We start from the raw sequence: 24,097 nt of genomic DNA on the forward strand, positions 1-24,097 counted from the left end.
GCGCAATGCGGGCCGTCCTTGCTTCACCCCCTTGAGATTCCTTCGCCGCACAAAATCTGCTGCGTCTGATCAGGTTAATTTGATAAGGTGTAGTTATCAGAGGCAGCGGATGTGTGTGTGTATGTTTCGGGGGAAATCGAACATGCGCTTTCCATTTCCGTTGCAAAAACGTGGAGTTCACTTGAAAAATTAGCGAGATCTATTTTAAAAATTCAATTTATTGAAATTTGAAATTTACAAAACGGGTCTTTCCTGGTGGCAAAAGCGCCGCAAAGACAAATGCAGCAAGCGGCATCCTTGTACAACGTTCTAGATTTTTTAAATGTAATTCAGGTTCACTTACAGCAAACTTACAGCAACACCCTACATATTACAAGTGCATTGTAATGAACTTGGAGATCAACTTTAAATTGCACTCATGCGTCGGTGTTTACGTAAAAAGAATATGTTTCCTCGTGCTAGTTAGGTCTATAGTACAGACAGCTATCATTGCAAGACACACAAGCAAGAAAAAGCAAAAAAAAAAAAAAAACGCTACGATACCTAAAAATTTTGATGCAGAGTTCGAGGTAACTCGTTTCTGTTACTAAGTTCCTTTTTCTGGTAACTGATATCTTAACTCGGTACTTTTGCGACGTGGCAACTTTCAGAGGAACTCGTTTCTTTTTCAGCTAACTTTGCCAAAGTAACTTAAGCTAAGTTCCAAGTTACTTTTAATTCGCTTTTCACTCATGTCCACGTATTTTCTTGCTTTCTCTCCGGTTCTTTCATTGCATTTTATGCCATAAAACGTGATATTCAATCAATGACATTAATCTTTTCCGGGAGTAGAACCGCTGCCATTGAAATGAAGCTGAACCATTGTGCGCCCACATGGAGCAAAGCAAAGCATGGAGCATGCAAAGCGTTCGAATTGTGGGACATAGACAAGAACGACCTAAGCATGTTGCACTCCTCCGCAGGCAACTCAAGGTCTAACACAACTGCTCACGTGCGCTGCACCTGTGTAGTGCTCTTTTGTGCCCGAAGTAACTTGGAAGTAACTCGTTCTTTTTTCTAAGTAACTCCGTAACTGCGAGTTACATTTCAGGATGAAGAACTTCGTTATTTAACTTAACTACATTTTTCACACGGTAACTTAACTCGTAACGAGTTCTTTTTGACGGGTAACTTGTCTATCTATGATTTTGTGTCTTCCCGACGTGCACCTCTCCATCCTGATGGCGTCGATAAAACTGGCCTCAAATTCCATTACGTTGGTAGGTCGCCAGGATGTGTCCAATTCAATCCAATCCAATCCAGTTTCCCAAAATGGCGGCAACCAGTGAACGCAGGATAAATATAGCTTGGATAGCTGGGACTAATAACGAATTGTATGTTGACTCGTGATTGGCCAGGGGGAGATCTAAACAAGTGGGTGGAGCTCAATGTACAATCAGGTCCCGCTAATGGCTTTTGTATACATGGCACTGTGCAACATAAAAAGTACAAGATTCATTCGTTGCGTTGTTTGGGAGTTTTCTCGCAAAAAAAAAAAAAAAAGAAACAAAAACGAAACGCCAATTTACGCTTTCCCAATTCTACCTTTCTCAAGAAGGGCACCAATGTTGAGCGGCCTCTCATTAGACTCCTCATAAAACACTCTGTCATTGTAGCCCATCTTGATGAGGAGAGAAGAGCGAAAGCGTAAATTGCAGTTTCACTAGGACGTAAATTACGTAGGGCACAATGATAACAAACAGCAACTTTATTTGGAGATGATGAATGGGGAGTTTCATAGTTAGGGGCGACTCTACCCCAGTGTCCCTGGTGGAGATGTGGGGAATGATGTAATGAGCCCTTCTACAACAAGGATCGAAGACTTATTGTGTCCAAAAAGGTCAAAAGAGCTTTGAGGGCGGAGCGTTGGTGGGCTGTATTTTGTCAGGAATCAAGCAATTTTGATAGAGAGAAGCGATGGGAGTCCAGCTGATTAAGAGGTCCGGAGAGTGCGATTCGGGAAGGTTGGTAGCGTGGGCAATGAAGAGGAATGTACTCTAAGTCCTCTAGAGCACACCATCTGGGAGAATCAACTTGACTTAACCAGCAACACAACTGAGCTGTAAAAGCCTCATCGAGTCGCATCCGATGCATTAATGCAGCATCTTGCTGAGTCCTGTTCCTTTTGTATTGCTGTCAAACGGCATATTTCATTCCGTGAGAGGTTGTTGTAGTTTAGTGTCCCTTTATTGTGTATATATTTGTTATTAGATTTTGGTTTTGGTTTTGTGGGAAACCTTAGATTTACGGACATCTAGTCGGCAGGTGGTTACGGTGGAATCCAGATCCCAAAGCAAAAGAAGCATTGTACACGCCTCCCTTACCTGTATGATCATAGTCCTTCATCCCTACCTCTTCCCCCCTAACTTGGTGCACACAGAAAAGGCTAACCGCAGAGCAGGCCGCACCTTGGTCCACTTAACCACACTTTCCACCAAACATAATCCCCCTCGTCCGCGTCGGCAGGTACGTTTTGGTGTTTTCTGGAAAATGTCGTGAACCAGGGGACCCAAATAGCGAGAATAAGGTGATGACCATTCGCAGTATTGGCTGTGGAGGTGGTTGCATTACCGCTTGCCCTGGTGGAGTGTACATTTGGTGGCACCCTTGGATATAAATGAAGGCTTCTTTCTGACAGTGCCAATGGGATGGTTCTGGACACCTTCCAGCAGTCGCCCATGATGTCCACGTATACAGTCGGTTGGGCCTTAACAGATTACAGGAACACAACAAAAGGAAGGGTATGTGCACATTCTGTTATAGCCCAATTCGCAATCTATCTTTATTGGCGGCATGAAATCGCGAAAGAAGCTACCTACAGGTAGTCCCTTTGACCACCGTGTTATCCCAGTATACACGGCTGCACAGAATATGATCTCGACTTTCAAGAAGATAACAAAAAGCCGTTCATGACTCAGCACAGATCACAGTGATCTCAAAATGATATTTATTTCTATTTCGTATTATAAATCGACGTCTCTCAAAGGATCAGTACAAAACACATATATGACGACAGTGAACAGTACGAATTCTCGGAAGAGCCTGAAAAATTGATAGTTTCGGATTCTCCAAGGGTAAGTGACGTCACCTGGAGCTATGACATATGCCTCCTTTCTACAACCAACACGACCGAGATGGAGAAAGCTTGCTTACTCGTCGCCGTGGCGTAACAACGAAGAGTCAGCCAATGAGGATCGTGTTTTCAGCGGCCGTAGCCTATCGCCACTACCGTCTGCGAGTAATGAACGACCCCACGTACTAAATGGGAAAACAAAATAAAGTGCACACTGGTTCCATATTTTTCTCAAGACCGATCTGCCGTAAAGCGTGTACCTCTTTTAGTGTATACACTCTTAAAAATGAACTTCACCACATAGCACGCTCCTAGCCAACCATCACCCCGAATGACAACGTTCTCGCCCCTGATTTGTTGAAATCGGGAGGAGGAGCCTATTTTGTGCCGTGCATAATGCACAAAATAGGCTCCTCCTTCCGCTTTCAGTGCACGGTGCACCAGGAAGGCATTTCAAAAGCGGTGGGCTAAAAGGACCACGAGGGACGAACGAAATGACGACCATTGGAAACGTTATCCCGTTTTGTCCGGTTAACGAAGAAGGGGGGGGGGGTATGTAGTGGGCAGAAGAGGGAAGAGGTGGCGAAAGAGAACAATAAGTTACGTTTCAGTGTTCTAGGCTGGAGGCAAGGGGTCTTCCGTGTGGAACATTACAAGTAGAACGTTATGTATACATCCACGTTGGCCTCTAATTGGGTGCTACAATTCTTCAGATGACGTAACAATGGCTAGAGGTATCTGGACGGCGGTGCGTCTACTTGCCCGTATAAAAAAATTAGTTTTTATATTAACGCTGCACACGTTGTGAAGGAGAAGTATCGAACAATAAATTGTAAATAGAATTACGAAGCATAGAAGAATAATGTTGCAGCTATTGCACCCTTAAATATATACATGCAGATAGGGGTCCTTCCTTTCTTTAAACTATAATGCGCCAAACCTGTGTCGCGTTTGTCACCATTTTGTAGCTTCAGGAGTTCGCGTTTGCTCTGCGTCCATCTGCGCAGTGTGGGCTGCCGTTGAATGGTCTGGGGCACATTCGCGGCTACATTCTTAAGAATGAATTTCACCGCATAACACGCTCCTAGCCAACTATCGTTTCGAATGATATCGTTATCTGCCCTGATTTGTTGAAAGCGGGAGGCGTACGCCTTTTTTGACACTTATGCTGTTCATAATTGCCGCAAAAAAAGGCGTACGCCTCCCGTTTTCGACAAATCAAAGCAGATAACGATATTGTTTGCGATGGTGGTTGGCTAGGGGCGCGCTGTGCGGTGAAGTTCATTTCTAAGAGTGTACGTCTCAGATGGGCACGTTCACGTTGACTCCGCCCATCACCATAGCAACAGGCGGGTCACGTGGTACGCTCACGTAAGCGCTAAAGAGCCGTTTCATTCAAGCACGCGCGTACATGATTGCCAGCGTTTTAAGAGGAGATTGAATGACGCAAACATGTTCGATAATCGACATTAGGGTACTATTTGAGTGAGCGAGTGATATGAGTATTATATTATAATACAGATACATAATACTTGCCAGCAAATCGGCGAGGCATCTTTGAGGTCAACGTCTGACAACTTCGCCAATGAATTGACCCGAAGTGACGGCATCGTTACGCGACAGTCGCCATAAAGTGGACCAAGTGGGAATTCAGGCCAGTAGGCAGTGTTATATGAAATATAATGTCCAACACAAAGCAATACTCAACTCATCAATAAAGCATTAGGTCCTTTAAAGGAATATCGCATCCATCGCGGTCGATTCCGAAGCTATACTGCCGTTTTACTCTGCGCGTTCATCACTGACAATAACGCCGAAAATCAGACGCGAATTAGTGGAGTAGTTCCTGTGCAGTTTGATGTGATGTATGGCAAGAGCAGACGCCGGGTAGTGACAGTTTTCTCTCTCTGGAAATCGGGGAAAACGTCACTCGGACAAGGCCAATCAGTGAGCGCTCTTTGGCGGACAAATCAAATCAGGGAGTTGCTGCAGGCGTGTTGGCAACCTACCGGCACGGCGGCGGGGAAGGACGGCGTCTGCGATCGCGGAGAGCCTGTGATTCGCTTCCGTCGAATGTTGTTTCTGGTTAGCGCCGGACGTGTTCATACAGCCAGGAGCGTAACACCGTATTCCACGCACCATAGTCACGTCAGAATACACACTGGCAAGCGGCGGTCGGCGTATTTACAAATCACTTTTCACTTAATATATTGCGGTGCGAACGCGAAGCAGACGACCTCGGAGACAGTCGGCTGCGCTGCGCTTCCATTCGTGTGCCACGCTGACGTCATCATGGTTTTACTATCGCTGACACTTCCTTAGCTGCACAGGGAGTTGGTTTATTCAATATGTAAGTTGTTTTTTGAAAAGAAAGTTCGACAGGTTGACTGTGAAGGGGGTGACGAACATTACCGTACAGGTGTCATACACAGGCTGTATCATGCGATAGTCCCTATAAGGTGGTTTCAGTCACTTTCCCACAGTAACATGCAGAGTTACGAAGTACCAGACAGAGTCATCGTACATTTTGCAATGCGAGGTCGGAATTGCCGTAAGGTCAGACGCAAATGGTCGCACTGGCACTTGCTGTCTCAAAACATCGTCTTTCATTTCATTCGTTTATTTTTTACTTTATTTGTTTATTTATTTTTGATAGCGATACAATTCGAGATGATTAGAGATATATGAATTGAGATATGATTAGATATACACTGTTAGCAAAAAAGGTAGACATTAACTCCAGAAGAGGAGTAAATGGCTTGTACCATAGCAAACCCCTCCTCCTGGACGTCACCTCCTGTTTCTTAAACTTATATATACCCCCCCCCCTCCAGAGGAGTTTTTTTTTTACCACTTCTAGAAGGAGTAAGCATGCACTCCTTCTGGGCTGTAGTAGATATACTCCTTCGATGGAGTTCTGTAGCCCACATGATATACCAAATAAGGAGTGAAATACGAAATACCGAACGAGAGACGTGGAACGCGTCAGTTTGGTACCACAGAACAACGACTGTGAAACGTCACACACATTTATTAGTCATAGAGAGACGAAGCAGGTACAAAGAGTGAAATAGTACATACGTCCAAATTCGAATCCAGCTTGGCCATTAGTATTGAAGTGTCCAGTATCGACCACCACACACAGCAAAAAGAAATGCAAATCGGGAAAGTCACAGTACCTACAGAAACACTGCAAGTTCTGACACATTATTACCATGACGCCTCTGTGCACTATTTCGTTTAAAGCATGTCTTTTCCAGCGTTCGAACGTGCAGCGGTCAATTTGCACGATAAAACTGCAAAACAAACAGACGTACGTTGTAAGCGACTCAGCACAAACACAATGTAAGGACCTGTAAAGCAACATGACCTTACTTGTGTTTCAGTCACAGTGACACGCCTTGCTACCAGTCAAGCTGGTATGCAACCTGAAAATGATAAATAATTCGCTGAATTGACGCCATCGAACAAAGGTTAAGAGTATGAAACAGTTTTGTTAAGCCTTACCGTATTCAAGAACATATCTCACGGCTGTGGCTGGACCTACTACCGAATGCATTCAGTCCGAAGAATCCTTCCGAAAAGTATCAATTCTTTGATAATTATGAGCTTCACACATACGGTCTTCAACGTCTCAGCCACAGTGAAAACTTTGCGAACGACGGAACACAAACCAGCGTTCGCCACACTCCAGACCGACGTGAAAGGTCGCGTAGAATCAAACATGACCACAAATAATTTGCTTGCGTTGGTGACGACTGACAACAAACGAGAGACAGAGTTCACCTGCTTTATATCATCACGGAAATGTATATTTGAGATTTAATGTCTGAAACGTTAAAAATATTGGGAACTATGTGCACTACATGCGCGGATGAAAATGCACGGCGGCAAATAAATCAGCCCCTGCACGGCGGCTGAGCGGTCGAGGAGAGAAGGTGTAACAAGAAGTAAGGTGCACGCGTTACCGCTTCTCCGCGAGGTTCGTACACCTCTTATACGCCTTCCTCTCAAACGAAGAGGTAGATGACCATCTTTTCTCCTTTTGTGAGGTATAAATCTGACGTGGAACGTGCACAGGTTTGACTTAGTACGGTTTCTTTTCCTTGCGGGAGAAATAACCAAGACGCAGCACCGATTAGGATGAAAGCATCTGGTATCGGACCGAAAGAATATGATGTTGCACCATGTGGTATCGCTCTGTTATGACTCCCCGTGAAGTTCTACGTCAGAAGCACGAGTGACTGACAGGGCAACTTTTATGCCTCTCGTCCTGTGTCTCTCGTCCTGTGTTTTTCCTCAAACTCAAGGCAATGTAATCTAGTTGTGTTGCTGCTTCACCCACGGCTTTGTTCTCGGGAGAATAGTATTATGAACACAGCGGTATCCACCTTAACAACATGCATTGTTCGTCCCTGCAAACAATATTGAAGTTCGTACATATCGAAGGGATTGTCAAAGCTTAGTACACTGTGTCTCTCATTTTCTGACAGGTTACCATCTGGGACGATCGAAGCCGTGGCGAGGAAGAGGTTCACAATTCCCTGGATCTCTTTTGTCGAGCATTGGATTACTTTGAGGACTTCATTGGGATCAACTACACGCTACCAAAGCTTGGTGAGTAGGCATCAATGGAGAACGGAAGGCACTCCGAAAATGTGTTTTCTACCGCGTGATATGGCACACGCCACACCCCTAAAGCTTCACCTAATAGCAGGCTGAAGGCCACAAAATGATACTGTTATCACTCCTGGTCTATGGAAAGAATGGGGCGTACGCCCATGGCCATTCCCACGGTTTGTTCAAAGGGGACAAAGTACTTCCAGGGGGGCAAAGCGGGCAAATTCAACTCTTTTCATGGAGACGGACGCTGCGGACCGTGCGGGTGTTCAGAGGTTCATCTGAAAACTGAGAAATCATGACGACCTACGAATAAGGAGTGCACAATAAAGAGTGCAAGAGAGTGCACACAAGTGGCCTTGAAGCTGCACGGGGCCCACGACCCCCTTCTCGGTACGCCCATGCTTACGCCTTTTTGTGAAAACGATGCAGTTAAGATAATTGCCAAATACAGGCGTACGGCCCTGGTTTATAACAAACTATAATTTATTTGTTTATTGATTCGTCGCAAGATGTCGCTTCTGGTTGCCGGGTGTATTCAACTGGTTATCAAAAATTTCCCGTAGGTAACGCATTGTTGGTTGCCACTGAAGCTTGTAAACCCCAAGTCCATGTAAGGCAGGAGAGTATAGCTCCGAAGTTTCTTCGAAGTAGCTCCGACTTTCCAAGTGCTCGAAATGTCTTCGAAACATAAAAGAAAAAGCAAAAGCATGGTGCTGATTAAAAAAAAAAAAAGAAGGTTGAGTTGCGGGTTGTGTCAACTGATGAAGACGACAGCACCTGGCTGTACTCTTTGCAATGAGCGTCAGCTCAGCATCTCGATGTTAATTCTTATATCAACGACCAGATGCCGAACACTGTCCGATAACATGACTTTCCCAGAGAGAGACTCGGTAGGCAGCCAATGTAACACTCGCGGGTGCTGAACAGGATCCTGTTGGTGGAACGTAAGGACAATGCAGGCGGAACCCCGGTTGAGAACCACTGTTGTATAGGAAGTTGTCAAGCAATATGTTTCCTTCGGGAAGTGCGATTTTCCTGAAAGCATTAGTTCACAAGAGTGCGCGCAGCGGCGACGATCTCGCAGATGCATAATGTAAAACACCCAGGCTAGGGAACACGAAAGGACAGACACAAACACGAAGACTTCGTGTTTGTGTCTGTCCTTTCGTGTTCCCTTGTCTCGGGGTTTTACATTATGCATCATCTTCACCAGCTCGCTTGCTTCCTAGCCATTTTTTCATTGATCTCGCAGAGCTACTCGTGGCGTGTGCCTCATTTCTTTTACGTCAACCGTTCTCTTAACCCTTTGGAAAGAAACAAAACCGCATTCGTATATAACCGAATTACTTATTACTGTATCGGCGTCAGCATACTCTCTTAAAAATGAACGTCACCACAGAACACGCTGCTAGCCAACCATCGTAGCGCGTGACAACGTTCTCTCCCCTGATTTCTGGAAAACAGGAGGCGTACGCCTTTTTGTGACACTTGTGCGGAAATGTAATTGTTACAAAAAGGCGTACGCCCCGCGAATTCCACAAATCAAGAGTGACAGAGGTAACACTCTGTGAAATGGTTGGCCTCCAGCGTGCTATGTGGTGAAGCTGTGTTTTAAGAGTGTACCTTGTTGTACACTCACTGCATAGCACGCTGTGCGCCAAACATTTGCCACGGATGATAGGGTTATGATTCGAGGAGAGAGGAGGGCGTACTCCTTTTTGTGGGAAATATCAGATATCCAAATTGCCACAAAAAGGCGTACGCCCCCTCTCTCCTCGAATCAGGAGCGACGACCACATCATTCGTGGCAAATGTTTGGCGCACAGCGTGCTATGTGGTGAGGTTCAGTTTTTAGAGTGCGTTGTCTCGGCGGTTTCCACATGGCTTTTTACAGCTCCGGTCAACCTTAATAATAACACCGGAAAAATTCGGTCTCACTCCCCAGCGCGATAAATGCCACCCATTGAGCACAGGGGGAATGTTAGGTGAACAAAATCATTGCGCTAAACTAACAGAATAATTCTGCTCAATTAGGATTTCCTCATGGCACCAAGGACTGCTGTAATCGCGCTCGGGAACGAGACCATATTTTTTTTTTCAGTGTTATTAGTAAGGTCGACCGGAGCCTCTTTGATTGCAGTAGCCTAGTCTTTTATAGTTCTACATGTTACATTTTGTTTAGATGTCATTGCCGTGAAGGCACAAAGGTACAACGCTATGGAGAACTGGGGTATGGTAACAGTCAGAGACAGCTACCTGTTCCACCCCAGTGTCAGTGTCATCGTACACGAAGTTGCTCATCAGGTATGTCCGGAATCAGTTTGGAAACGCTTTGGACGAATATGAGTTCTCTTAAAAGGACCGTATTTACAAAATGCATACCGTGTGCTCTACACTCTAAATACAGAACTTCGCTGCATAGCACTCTGCGCGCCAACGATTGACATGAATGAAAGGGCATCGCTTCTAATTCGAAAAGAGAAGGCGTACACCTTTCTTATGGTTCATATGTCCAAACTGCCACAAAAAGGCGTACGCCCAACTCTTCCCTCGAATCAGAAGTGGTGACCCTATCATTCGTGGCCACACTCTTAGAAATAGGTCTTCTATCGTGCCGTCAAGAGCTGCCGTGTCTTCTAGATTCACGCTCAAGGCCGAAGTTTTAGACGGCAGATGCCCACGTGACCCGGGAGAAAAGAAAATACCATAAAAAAATTGTCTTGCTTTTTTTTGGCGCGTACGCCGTGTAGAAGACACGCTTATCACGTGACCAGGAATCGGACGTCGTGAAGCATATTTCGTGTTGTCTAAATTTTTGCCGTGGTTTCTATGGGCTCGGAGTGATCACCTGACCGGCTTCGAGGACCGGAATCACGTGAACTATGCGACGGGGCCAGACATGCTGGTGGCGCGGCACTGGTCACACCTCTTCTTCGGTGCCTTGCCGCCAGCGTTTCCTTGCTTTGCTGATTCTGGGATTCTATTACAGGTAAAACACCTCCGTTTAATAAATTTTATTGCGATAACTATGCTAGCAGCACTACTATTGTAGTGGCTACCTGTTATTTCCCCACGCTTCTAACGAGCATTTGGAAGGTGCAGGTGCGAATGGAAGTGTCATGGCGGTCGTGACAGAATGTCAACGAAAGTTATCTGGTGATGCTTGAGAAGTTGAGTTGTAAAGGTATTCGAGAGACGCTAATGTGTTATCAGCTGTATCCGGTTTGTAGCTCTGTTAGAATTGCCTCTAAACGTGTACTTCACGAGCGCTAACGCTTGCGTATGGCGCAGGATGTTTTTGTCATTCGAGGGCTCGTTCCGGCCGTGGTTTGAGTAACCATTCTCTGTCTCAACTGGCCGCAGTGGGTATGGACGTCACCAACGAAGACTTCACTGGTGTTCAACGGGACGCCTGGAGGGAATGTGCGTGCGGTTCATGCCGAAGACTGACAGATATTAGCCGGAACACGGCACAAGTGTTACCCGGAACATGCGTCCAATGCTAACAATCACATGTCGACCATGACCGCATTCAGTAAGGTATCTCTTTGATCTCTCCTCCTACATACTTGGAACTGCCATGGTACCAATGTACCATTTTTCTCTCCTCGCTGCCTACCTATCATCGTTTTAGTATAAGCTATAGTTCGTACCCTTTCACTGTTGTCGATAGTGACTTTTATTACACTTAATGTTGTTCGTATCCACTTTGTAATGCGTCTTTGTCGTCGTTTACTTTGTCACAGTTACGCCTGGAAGCAGAATTCCGATTCGAGGCCAGGATGGGAAGCATGGAGGAAACGCTGCACAACGGGTGACAACTGCCATATCAACCGCCCCCACAAAGAGATGTAGAGTCACTGCCACAATTTCACAACTTTGCCGAAATAAAGTCTTCAATCCCCTTTGAAACAAATTCTGTTGACTGCAAGCATGCCTGCCAAGCCTGCGCCGGGGGGCGGGGAAGCAGTAGCACGCGGGGAGGGGGAAATGACCGGGAAAGGAGGAAACTGTGAAGCATAAAACAGACGCCACTTTTGTGGCTTCTACGAGGGAAACCACGTGATGCGACGTCATTCCCCGCGCTTTCGCGTGGTCTCTACGTAGAAACCCCAAAATTACCGTTTTTCGGGTTTCTGTAGAAGACACGATAGAAGATCCATTTTTAAGAGTGCATGGTTGGTGTAAAGGTTGCTATGCGGTGAAGTTCTTTTTTTTTAATTGTAGCATAGCACAGCGCTATTGCCAATTCGAGTCCATTACGTGTTCAGTTGGTTGAGGTATACAAGGCAGCTGTGATGAACAGTCCTTGCTATTATTTCCCTTTCCTTGCATCCCATGTTTATTTACGTCCTCTTGCAGTTAAACATTTACGGTACACACTCTTAAAAATGAACTTCACCGCATAGCAGGCTCCTAGCCCACCACCATCTCGAATGATATCGTTATCTACCCTGATTTGCTGAAAACGGGAGGCGTACGCCTTTTTTGTGACAATTATGAACAGCTAGATAACGTTATCATTCGAGATTATGGTTGGCTAGGAGCGTGCTTTTCGGTGAAGTTCATTTTTAAGAGTGTAGTCTGCGGCATCGGTCAGGTGGCGTGCCCAAGATGACGAGACCAGATATGGCTACTTTTCTTCGATACCGTGGTTACACTCTAAAAACCGTGCTTCACCGCATAGCGCGCTCTGCGCCAACCATTGCCACGAACGATAGGGTTATAGCTCGAGGTTATAGCTATTCGAGGAGAGAGGGAGGCGTACGCCCCCTTCTTTCTTCGAATCAGAAGCGATAACCCTATCATTCGTGGCAGTGGTTGGCGTAGACCGTGCTTTGCAGTGAAGTTCAGTTTAAGAGTGTAGAAGCGCAAACAAATTCTGCGATGCAGCAATACCGTAATTTGAACGGATTGGGAAGTGTCACAATATCGCAATATTGTTGCTCAGGGCACCGGTGAGACATCTGGGACGTGGATACTCAGTGCAGCGCTGTTGTCACATTGTGACGCTGCCATACCTGTCACATTTCGCGAACGCTCACAAATCTAGCGGCGCATGTCTGAGGTGTCACAGCCACACTTTTAAAAATGAACTTCACCACATAGCACGCTCCTAGCCAACCATGATCTCCAATGATATCGTTATCTGCCCTGATTTGTTGAAAACAGGGGGCGTCCGCCTTTTCTGTGACACTTATGCTGTTCATAATTGTCACAAAAAAAGGCGTACGCCCCCCGTTTTCAACAAATCAGGGCAGATGACGATATCATTTGAGATCATGGTTGGCTAGGAGCGTGCTATGCGGTGAAGTTGATTTTTAAGAGTGCACAACCGTCAATATTTCACACTTGACCGAAGCGTGCCTTTTCTTTTTTTTTGCAAAAAAAGTGACGCGTATGAAGTGTAACAAAAGCGTCATCGTTTTAGGTGTGTGCATTGTGTTAGCTGCCACTTGGCACATGGTGGCCTCAGCATGCTGCCGCGTTGAAAACACACGACCAACTACGGACATAAGCAACATCCCTAGCAATGAAGGGAACAGCCTGACTGTCTCTCTTTATAGGAAAAAATACTTCATAATTTCCTTCTCTTCTTTTTTTTTAGTGGTTCGGGAACATGATGACTATGACTTGGTGGAATGACATTTGGGTGCAGGAGGCTCCGGCATATTATTTCGGCATCATGGGAGCACAACTTTTGGTGCCAGAAGTTGATTACGTAAGATAAACCTAATCACTTAAGAATCAACTCACCCAATAGTTTCACTTAATGGAATTTGGATTACCCGGTATGATCCGTTCAGACCGGGCTCTGTCGAGTCTTACCTGTGATATATATATCTATATTGCTTAGAGTATGTATATATATATATATATATATATATAATGCAGGGGGGAAAGCCATTAAAGGAACAAATAAAAGATGCTAGACGTGTTTGTAATTCAAACTTACAGATTAACATGGCTTCTATGGCTGCACGCAGAAAAACAGATACTGATGGAACGATGCGGCAGCACCAGAGGACACGTGTTTCGCCGTGTTTGCGGCTCGTCGGCCCTGGGTAGCTGCGCATCGTTTCGAATGGTTTGCCAATTCGGAACGATGCTCAGCTACCCAGGGCAGACGAGCCGCAAACACGGCGAAACACGTGTCCTCTGGTGCTGCCGCATCGTTTCATCAGTATCTATATATATATATATATATATATATATATATATACTTAGAGTATTATTGTACGTTATAATACAATACTGATAACATACCGTCGGCCCCTGCTTATCCGGTCTTCACTTCCCAAGATTCCGCGTTATGTGGGTCGATAAACGTGGGCCCTGACTTCAGTCCACGCAATTTGCATTCATTTATGTGTCCTTCAGTTTCCAAATTGTTTAAAAATGTTTATGGACCACCGAAGAGGGTACCCACTAACAACCTGCACACATTAAGTATTGGGTCAGACACAACGTGTGACCAACACGTCTTCAAGCGGAGGCGACAGTCTTGAGGAATGATCCCCTTGCCCATTTACCCGCATATAACCGATTGATCGGTCCAGTCTACGGCAGATGATCCACACAGTGACGACAACTGTGCACTTGCAGAGCCGCGCTCTCTTATGCGAGATTTGACGTAGCCCGAAAATCTCATTGTACCAAAAGTACTCAAGTATGCTGCTTAGATAGACACCTGTAACTGCAAGAACTTTTGCGAACGCAAGGGAGGGGCCGCGAACCCCTCTTAGCCCCCCCCCCCCCTGTGGATACGCTATGCTCTCCCTCTCCTGTAAATGCATTAGTCCCACTTGCTACTGAGGCCCTGCAGCTTTATTGAAGATGCGTAGGATGTCGTCAGGACGTAGTCATAGAATTGCGCACGTATGCGAAGCAATAATTTATTTTCAATGAGAGTTTAAACAGGAAATTCCACAGAATGTACCTGAAAACGTACAAATGTGACTGAATGCTGTACTAAGGAAATGTGATGGTACTTGAACTGTGCTGTTTTTAATCATGTTGTAAACATTTTTAAATAGTTAATTTAAGAGTCTGTGAGGTATAGGCGTGGAGTGAAGATTGCGTTGTGGAGCCCGCCATAAGTGCTGGCATAATTTTCAGTGCGTGCATCACTTTGCTAATATACCTAAATAATTCGCAAATAGATGTCAGAACTGGTGTTGAACCTGTTCACGGAAGAGACCTTCCACGACTCACGGCCGACCCTCTTTTCCGAGCACACTTTCCACGGTGAACAAGTCAATGAGGACTTAAGAGCAGCCCTGGAATACAGTTTCAAAACAAGGGTATGTCACAAATTTTATTACACGTATTTTATTGCACGATTTTTTTGCGTTTATTAGAGCGTATTACGTTTGCCCGCTCGCACATTAGTGTGGTAACGTTCTTATGTATGAAACTTAGTGTCTATTTGGGTATGATAAGCTGTTCCGGTTCCTATTCTAAGACACGATTTACTTGCCCCAAGAGATGGACGGCTCGTATGTAGTTGACCGAGTGACCACTACTACAACGCCTGCAACGACCCTACACTGTTAAAACAGAACTTCACCACATAGCACGCTCCTAGCCAACCATCATACCGAATGATATCGTTCTGTGTCATGATTTGTTCAAAACAGGGGAGAGGCGCCTATCTGGGACAAGATAATCTGTCCCAAATAGGCGCCTCCTCCCATTTTCAACAAATCAATGCACAGAATGATATCATTCGGAATGATGGTTGGCTAGGAGCGTGCTATGTGGTGAAGTTCTGTTTTGACAGTGTAGCGGTAGACACCTTGGTGTCTATCGCTGCAACTTGCGTGGCTCGGTGATTAGCGTGCTGGCCATGTCACGTCAAGACTGGGACGTACCCGAGTTCGAATCCCGCTGCCAGCTGGGACGTTTTTCCTGGTTTTTCCTCAGACGCTTTCAGACATATGTCGGCACAGCTCCCTGGAAAGCAGGCCCCGGACGCACATTCCCCGATGGCGTCAGTCGTGACGTTGCCCACGGCGGAATAGCGTTCAGCGAGGATAGTCTCTCAATCTGCTATCTCGCTTTAGCCCGCAATTCCCTAATTAAAAAGGTTAATCAATGAATTTCGTATAATTGGTCATCTGGCAGTTACATACTCTGTTCCAGAGGATGTCCTCCTGGCCGTAGAACTGAACTGCGAAAACAGCGCCCGTGTTGTTCTCATAGCTTTTTATAAAAAATGTGATCAGTCTTACGTGACGCGCCCAGAAAACGTGTTATTGAATTATAATTTAAAAAAACTACACCATCTAGAGTCATGCGGTCAATGGCATTCGTTCTTACTTGGTTTTTGCCACCTCTTGATGTGAATGTCGTGTAACGTTAGTTTAATGATGTAAATTTTTGCGAGTCTCAGTCGGAGAAAAGTAAAGGTCACTTTTTTACCCCACCAATGTGAAGAGCGTGTCTAATTTACTCAAATTAATGATAATTGACAGGGATATTCAGGTGCTATCCCATCGTAAAAAATAGCCGAACATCATGCTATACGAAGCTCCCACAAGATAGCGCACGGTGAATTTTTCAGCGCAATCTTTGTCAGCCCACCCAGCCCAACCCAGTCCACCCCGGCGTCGCAGAGAGAGATAACACAGGCATGGCTTATCGCGTCCGACTTTCGCTGGGATAATGGTTTCACTCTCCCAATTTTAGGAACTGTTACTTTTTCTATCATCATTCTGTGGGCTGGCTTTGGAACCTCCTTTCGTCGGACTCAGAGCGATTGCGCTCAAAAAGCCATCGCGCGTTATGGTCCGCTGCTCCGAAAAGCATGCTATTCGGCTATTTTTTCCGATGGGATAGCTCGTGAATATCACTGTCAATTATCATGAATTTGAGTGAATTCGGCACGCTCTTCGTATTGGTGGGGTAAAAAAAGTGACCTTTACTTGGCAAATTTCCGAGTTCAGTTCGCAAATATCTACATAATTAAACTTACTGTAGTAGTCTATCTAGACTCGCAAAGAGCTAGAACCACAGAGAACATAACCGTTTATTTCTCGTCCCACGTTCGTCTTCATCAGCTTCATCATCTTGCTCGTGCTCAGTCCACTATATTCCTCCCTTCAAGATAGGACGTATCGCGACGGAGGTTTGCGATTTCTTTTAGAGTACAGCGGCGGACTGGGAAGGTCCTGTTCTTGGGCTGGCTTCTCTGACGTCGCTGTCGTTGTGTTCGTTTCTGGCCAGGGCAATGGTTGAACCGGAGGATTCTGAGGATGCTGAGGTTAATCTGACTTTAACCTTAGACGATGCTGAGGATGATGCCAGCCTAGAGGATGCTGAGGTTAATCTGACTTTCAGATGGTCAGCATGTACTGTGCTTGCCTGCCATCGGCTAGCTGTACTTCGTACATGGCTCTGCCCACTCCCTGCGGTGAGTGTTGCTTTTGTACAGTGGCGTTTGTCCGACGGATCGGCAGTCCAGACAGCATCCCCAACACTGAAATCTCGTGCTTGTGATTTACGGTCATAATTTTCCTTCTGTCGGTTTCTTGCCCCCAGGAAACGTTGGTCCAAGCCAGGACGGAGGAGGTCGAGGGCGGAGCGTAGTTGTCTTCGGATGAGGGGCACGGATGGTGTTTGCCTTGTAGTTGCGTGCGGTGTAATGCGATACTGCAGGAGAAACGACTAGATAGCCTCTTTCTTAGTTCCTCCTCTCCTCAAAGCAGGCTTGAATGTCCGCACGAAGTTTTCCGCTTGACCATTAGATTTAGGATGGTACGGCGGAGTCAAGGTATGCTGAATACCATTCGCAAGCCCCAGACGATACCGTTCAGCCAGACGATACCCAGCCGTTCAGCACCGTAAGTTCTGTTTGGTGGGCTGCGAAAGGTTCAGCATCCGACGGAACACGTGGGGGCCATCCTTCCACAATGTAGCGGTATATATCCGTGAGAACAGGGGTCTCTGGCTGTCTCTTTTGCAATGTCATCGGCGGAAACTGGGAAACTGATGGTGTTAAGGTGTACCGCCATGATATCAACCAGATTGATGCCATCTTGTATGGACTTTTCAAACTGAAGGTCTGGTCCCATTGGTAGACGTGACAAACCATCAGCATTTCCAGTTGCAGTTGAAGGCTTATACACAATGTTGTAGTAATAGTTCATGAGGATTAGGGCCCACCTCTGTAACTGATTGGCGGAGGTTACCGGAATACCTTTATACGGACCAAAAATTGTTGTCAGCGGCTTGTGGTCCGTATTGAAGGTGAAATTGCGTCCCCACAAATACTCATGAAATATCTTCACGCCGTAAATAATCGCTAATGCCTCTCGCTCAATCTGAGCGTATTTCTCTCGGTAGGGGAGAGTGTCTTCGAAGCGCGTGCAGTCGGGCGCTCCTTTCCATCGAAGTTGTGAAAAATGACTGCTCCAAGTCCCTCCGAAGATGCGTCAGTTGCCAGAAACAGTGGCTTCGATGGGTCGTAGTGGGCAAGTGACTCAGGCGCAGAAAGTTTACGTTTGACGATCTCCAAGGCTTCGACACATTCAGGTGACCATTTCCAGCGAGTATCCTTCCGGAGAGGCTCGTGAAACAGAGTACAGATATCTGCGAGCCCAGGTATGTACCGGTTGTAGTGCTGAATCATGCCCAACAATGCTCGCAGTTCTGACACGTTAGTTGGTTCGGGCATATCCAGTATGGCAGAAATCTTTTTCGGTGAGGGTCTTAAACATTCCTTTGAGACGATCTGTCCTAAGTACTCAACCTACGTACTCGACCTCGGTCTCGAAAAACGCACACTTTTCTTTCTTTGGTATGAAACCAAAGTCACTGAGGCGCTGGAACATTTTCTCCAGGTTGGACAGATGATGTTCAAATGTAGTGCCGGTCACGATGATGTCGTCCAAATAACATGCTACGTAGTGCAACCCAGCAGTCACTTGCTCCATTACTCTTTGGAAAATAGCGGGTGTCGACGCTATGCCAAACGGCATTCTATGGAACTGGAATAGACCCTTGTGCGTATTGATGACGAGCACCTTCTTTGCATCATCGTCCAGCTCCATCTGCAGGTAAGCTTCGGAGAGGTCAAGCTTTGAGAAAATAACGGCTCCATTTAGCTTGGCAAACAACTCTATAGACGAGGAAGAGGATATTGAGCGATGTCCAGCTGGGGATTCACTGTCATGCTGAAATCTCCGCAAACGCGTACAGCGCCATTTGGTTTGGGTACGACGAGGATGGGTATAGCCCAAGGAGAAGCTTCAACGGGCGACAGAACTCCATTATTGACTTGTCACTCCAAATCTCGCTCGACGGCAGTACGGATGGCGAAGGGTATAGGCCGTGCCTTGAAGAACTGGGGGTGACTGTCCGGCTTGAACTGAAGATGTACCTCCGTCTTAGTGCGCCTCCCTAGACCATCTCGGAACACGCATGGATGCTTCTTGAGCAATGTTTCAAGGGTTTTTCCTCGGTCTGGAACAGTGTTGGTGACACCCACGAACATGTTGTTCAGATCAAAATCCACATTCTCCCTAATATATTGACAGTGGGCGCTTCCGTGAAGATGGCTTGTAACGAAAACCGATGATCCCTCCAACAGACATCTGGAAAACTCCTTCCAAGAACTTTTATTGGCTTCTGGTTGAAACAGTGTAGACTATAAGGTACGGGTTTAAGTTCTGGACTACCAAGAACTTCCCACGTGGACCCGTTCAGCAACGTTGCTTGTGATCCCGTGTCGACTTGAAGGGAAACCTTGGTGCCAAGTATCTCACAGGAGACGAACTTCTCGTCACCGTTACCCACGGAGAAAACATTTGATATGGTAACAGTCTGCACTTTTCTTCTTGACGACTTGTTTTTGGTCTTTTGCGAAGTGCGTCCTGTGTTCGTGCACATGCTGGCAATGTGTCCTCGCTTGCCACAGTCGTGACACGATTCGTGGCGAAAACGACAGTTTGCCTCATCGTGGTTGAAATTCCCACAGCGAAAACATTTTCCTGTAGTTCTAGTTGACTGGGAGACCTTTGCCACCACCGGGGAGTCCAGATCACGGGATCCAGCTTCAACTGCTAGCGAGCTTTCGGCAAGCTGTGGAGCAGTCTTAATGGTTAGATTCTTCTCGAGTACAAGCTTCGCTCGAATATGCTGATCTCGTATGTCGACTATGAAGACTGTGAGCAATGAACAGGCGCGTATGTCTGCTTCGGTCTCGTATTTACAAGTCGCAAATATGGGTCGTAGGCGGTTCAGAAAATCCTTCACGGGCTCGTTTTCTTCCTGCCGCGTCGAGATTAGCTTTGCCCTTTCGAACTCTTTGAACTTCTTCGGGGCAAAGTGTTCGTGCGGTATCTTATCCAAGTCTTCGAATGGAACGTCTGTGACGTCCCTCAACTAGAGGAGATGGTACACCCGCTTGAAAACGGCCGCATTCAAGGAGGAAATGAGTAGGCTTCTCTTGTCGATATCAGCAGTTACTCGCGCAACTTGCAAAGCGGCTCTGAATCGTATACAATAAAGCTTCCACTCGTCCCATTCCGGATCGGAATTTCCAGGCCTCTCAAAACGAAGTACCGTAGAACGCTGGTCGGGCTGATCCTGGTGATCTCCGGCATTTGAACCGGTAGCCATTCTCAGACTCTGCAGAAGAAGAATCGCTCGTCGCCAATTTGTAGTAGTCTACCTAGTCTACCTAGAGCCACAGAGAGCATAACCGTTTATTTATCGTTCAACGTTCGTCATCTTCATCATCTTGCTCGTGCTCAGTCCACTACATTTACGATACATGTGGCAAAAACGTGGCAGAAACCTAGTAAGAGCAAATGCCGTTGACCGCATGATTCTAGGTGGTGTAGTTTTTTTAATTATAATTCAATGACAAGTTTTCTGGGACACCCTGAAACCGAAATCAAAACTTCATAACGGTGTTCTCTAACGTGGTTCTGTGAAGCGGGCATAAAACGTAATTCGCTAAAATGTTACATCTTCTCTAAAACGTCATTCTCTAAAATCAGGCTCGTTAAAGTGCATGGAAACCCAGCTAAAACGTCACTTCCCATCTGTCTACCGGCGCCTCTCATCGCTGTCCGGCGCCACCATCTGCTATGGCTTGAAAATGTCGCAAACCCAACAGTTAGAAAGCCGTTCACATGAGGGACTGTGGGAATGTGGGATTTGCGTGTGCAATTCATGGGCTACAACGTATTAAATGAGTCATACATTTAGCAAATTTGGCGGGTCGGATGTGGCTTCTCAACCTCTCCTACCCAGTGACGCCGTGCTATCTGTCTGCAGCCTTATTACCTACTGAGGATGATCCACTTCCTGCTTGGCAACGAGGAATTCAGAGCAACTTTGGCGGTGAGCTGATAACTTGCAGACCTTCGCTTCCTTAAGTGCCAGATCGTACTTTTAAGCACATCGTACACAGGAAGAAAGGTTCCCCCTTTAACGTTGCACAATCATGACTGCTGTGCATTGCAGGGTGTGGTGATGGAATACAACGGGAAGACTCTGAACGGATATGAATTTTTGGTGTCGATGACTGCAGTAAGTATTGGTGAGGCAAATTTTCCACACAGTCGCTATCACACAGTCTCTCGCTATCTTGTTGACGTGGCGTACGCACGAAAAGGGAACATGTATTTAACCACAAAGGTCTTGAAGGTTTGGAAAAGCACGGAGAAACTTCAGGAGAGGGACGTCTGATTTGAAACTGTTCTCTACAGCACTATACTCACGAACCTTACACTTGAAATATAGCAATTCTCGAAAAAGCAAGGCGGCGGTGGAAATCGAACCGTGCACTGCTAAAAATAAGGGTGGTAGTGGTGGTGGTGGTAAAAATAAACTTCACCGCATAGCACGCTTTTAGCCAACCATCATCTAGAATGATATCGTTATCTGTTGAAATCTGGAAGGGCAAGCCTTTTTTGTGTTCCTTATGCTGTTCATAAAATTTTATTTTTTGTCACAAAAAAGGCGTACGCCTCCCGTTTGCAACGTTTTCCCGTGGTTCGACAACGTGGCCTTTTCTGGCCATTTCGGCGACTGACATATTTTAATACTTCATGCGCTTAGAAAACTTGAGGCTCGTGTTCTGAAGCTTACAATATGTGGTTTCACCGTCGTCCTGTTTCATCATCCTGTATCACCTGTTTTCTTCGCAGCCTCGTCAAAAACTTTTCTATTTTATTTCTACTTCTCTTTTCCTCTTGGTTTTATTTCTGTCTTTTCTTTTTTCTTTTTGTAATTAAGCGCGGTGCCTGAGTTTCTATGCCTTCCCTACGTTATTCCACTCCGGGTTATCATTCTCTGGAATTTTACCTGAAACCGAGCGACTTGGTATCTTAAAATCTCCGAATTTTCGGGACATGATAATATGCCGGCATCTAGATTGTACTTTCGACCGGAAGCCTTTTGGAATAACAGACAATTTTGTATCGAAAAAGGTATCAGACCTACAGCATTCCATATAGGTGCGTATAGTGTGTCATTTTGGAGAAGTCTGTGTAGGCAATGAACAAGAAATGCACCACAGGACTGATAGACATAAGCATGAGCAAATCATAACGCTGATGGGTGGATTTCTATTCATCTTCAAATCAACGTCCCACTTGCCTTTCTGTTGGCGACACTGGGTAACCAATAATTAACTGCAAACTGCCATTTCATAAGCTTTGTTGTGCTGTGCTTCTAAGTCACTAGACTACACGCTATTGAGAGTCTGTCGTCCTGTTTTATTCAAGGAACAGAGAAGACAGCCGCCAGTAGACATCTTCACACATATGCTTCCATGGTATGAAAGCGACGGAATCCCGGAATTGCTCTTCCAGAGAAACTACGGCAACAATACAGTAACCGTGAGCCAGAAGCCCCACAAGAACAGCAAGCCGTAAGCAGTTTTTCAAGTAGGACGTATTCTTGTTACAGATGGAGGTTATACCCAGGTCACGCGGGTATTGGAACCAACAGCCATTGAACATATGCGTAGCGCCACCAAGCGTGTAACGTGTCAGCTTCTTAAAGAACACGATCGAAATTGATGTTCTCAGGCCGGAACGCAGAAGAAAGGACAATCACAAACCTCCAGTGCCTAAGAACAACGAGTGACTGAAAAGGTTAGCCAGCTGCAGGGATCGAACCCACATCTTCTAGATTGCCGATCCAGGACTCAACCAGTTATTGAGCTAAGTTAGCACACGTCCCCAACGACTTCCAAGGGAGCGTCATTTGAAGGGACAAACCCCACACTTTCACTCTTAGATGTTTACACACTCTCACACAGATGAGCGGTAGAGCCGTGGATGGCAATCGAGAAAATGTGGGTTCGAGCCCTACAGCTAGCTAAACTTTTCAGTGACTTCCTTCTTTCGTTCTTAAAGAATATTAGATTCAATATGTTATTTGATTATTAATAATTGGGTGTTTACGTCGCGAGACAACTGAGATCATATGTTATTTGAGATGTTGACGCCTTACATGCATGATGGCGCTTCGCGTTTGTGCAATGGTCATTGGGGGCGCCCCGTGTGAGAGGGGTACTGGTTGGTGCACGGGCATGCTCAAAGCAAGGTGCAGCAGCAAAATTGAACCTGTCCGGGTAGTACTCGGTACGAGCGACCATATCGGTGTCGTCAACCATTAGGATAATGGCGTCCGAGCTTGAATGCGTCGCTACGGAAAGTCATACGGAGCATCAGGCGCACGGGCACATAAAGTAGCGGCTCGATATACGCCGCTGCCGAACGGTCTAAGCGAGAAACGAGCGCAATATGCGCCCATTCGAAGTTTCTAAAACAGCTAATTGAATTTCCGGACTCTCTTAGTTTACTCCATACGTCACGGAGCAGGAGCAGCACTTACGCACTCCGAACTTAAAAGGTGGAGCGTGCGAGGTCATCACGGTCGCCATGCTCCAGAAAAGGATTGACAGCGTTTAGTAGAAAGGATCTCCTGGCTCCGAACATGCTACTTACCGCGCACCAACTCTCGGGTTTTAAAAATGATGCCGCTTTTATGACAAACCTGCCTCATATCGTATTCTCTTACAACATTGTTACTCTATACGACACGGAATTATATCATAATTGATTTTTAGTTTTCGGATGTATGACGTCATGGGATGTGCATTCTCCATCTTGCAACATGATTTTACATTCGATTTCATGTTTGATTTTACCCCGCGGGAATGGGCAGTCTTCACTGACACAAAATCTGCACTGCACACTCTAACAAACAGAACTTCACCGCCATATCGATTCTGATTCGAAGAGAGAGACGCGCGTGCGGCTTTTTGTGTAAATTTGGATATACGATAATTGACACCAAAGGCGTACGCCTCCCTCGCTCCTCCAATCGGAAGCGATA

The 24,097-nt window shown here is 46.0% G+C and overlaps 1 protein-coding gene across 2 annotated transcripts in view; it reads left to right on the forward strand.

The window, feature by feature from the left end:
• The window catches only part of LOC135378632 (thyrotropin-releasing hormone-degrading ectoenzyme-like), a 294,976-nt gene that overhangs the window by 210,202 nt on the left and 60,677 nt on the right, over positions 1-24,097 (forward strand). For both annotated transcript variants that reach the window (XM_064611715.1, XM_064611714.1), the window contains 8 exons: positions 2,678-2,780; positions 7,606-7,729; positions 9,918-10,039; positions 13,344-13,457; positions 14,899-15,039; positions 21,023-21,088; positions 21,212-21,277; positions 22,477-22,622. In XM_064611715.1, the coding sequence (XP_064467785.1) occupies positions 2,678-2,780; positions 7,606-7,729; positions 9,918-10,039; positions 13,344-13,457; positions 14,899-15,039; positions 21,023-21,088; positions 21,212-21,277; positions 22,477-22,622 (882 nt within the window). The remainder of the gene's footprint in view (positions 1-2,677; positions 2,781-7,605; positions 7,730-9,917; positions 10,040-13,343; positions 13,458-14,898; positions 15,040-21,022; positions 21,089-21,211; positions 21,278-22,476; positions 22,623-24,097) is intronic.

The sequence above is a fragment of the Ornithodoros turicata genome, chromosome 1 (assembly GCF_037126465.1).
Source record: "Ornithodoros turicata isolate Travis chromosome 1, ASM3712646v1, whole genome shotgun sequence".
Classification (NCBI taxonomy): Eukaryota; Metazoa; Arthropoda; class Arachnida; order Ixodida; family Argasidae; genus Ornithodoros; species Ornithodoros turicata.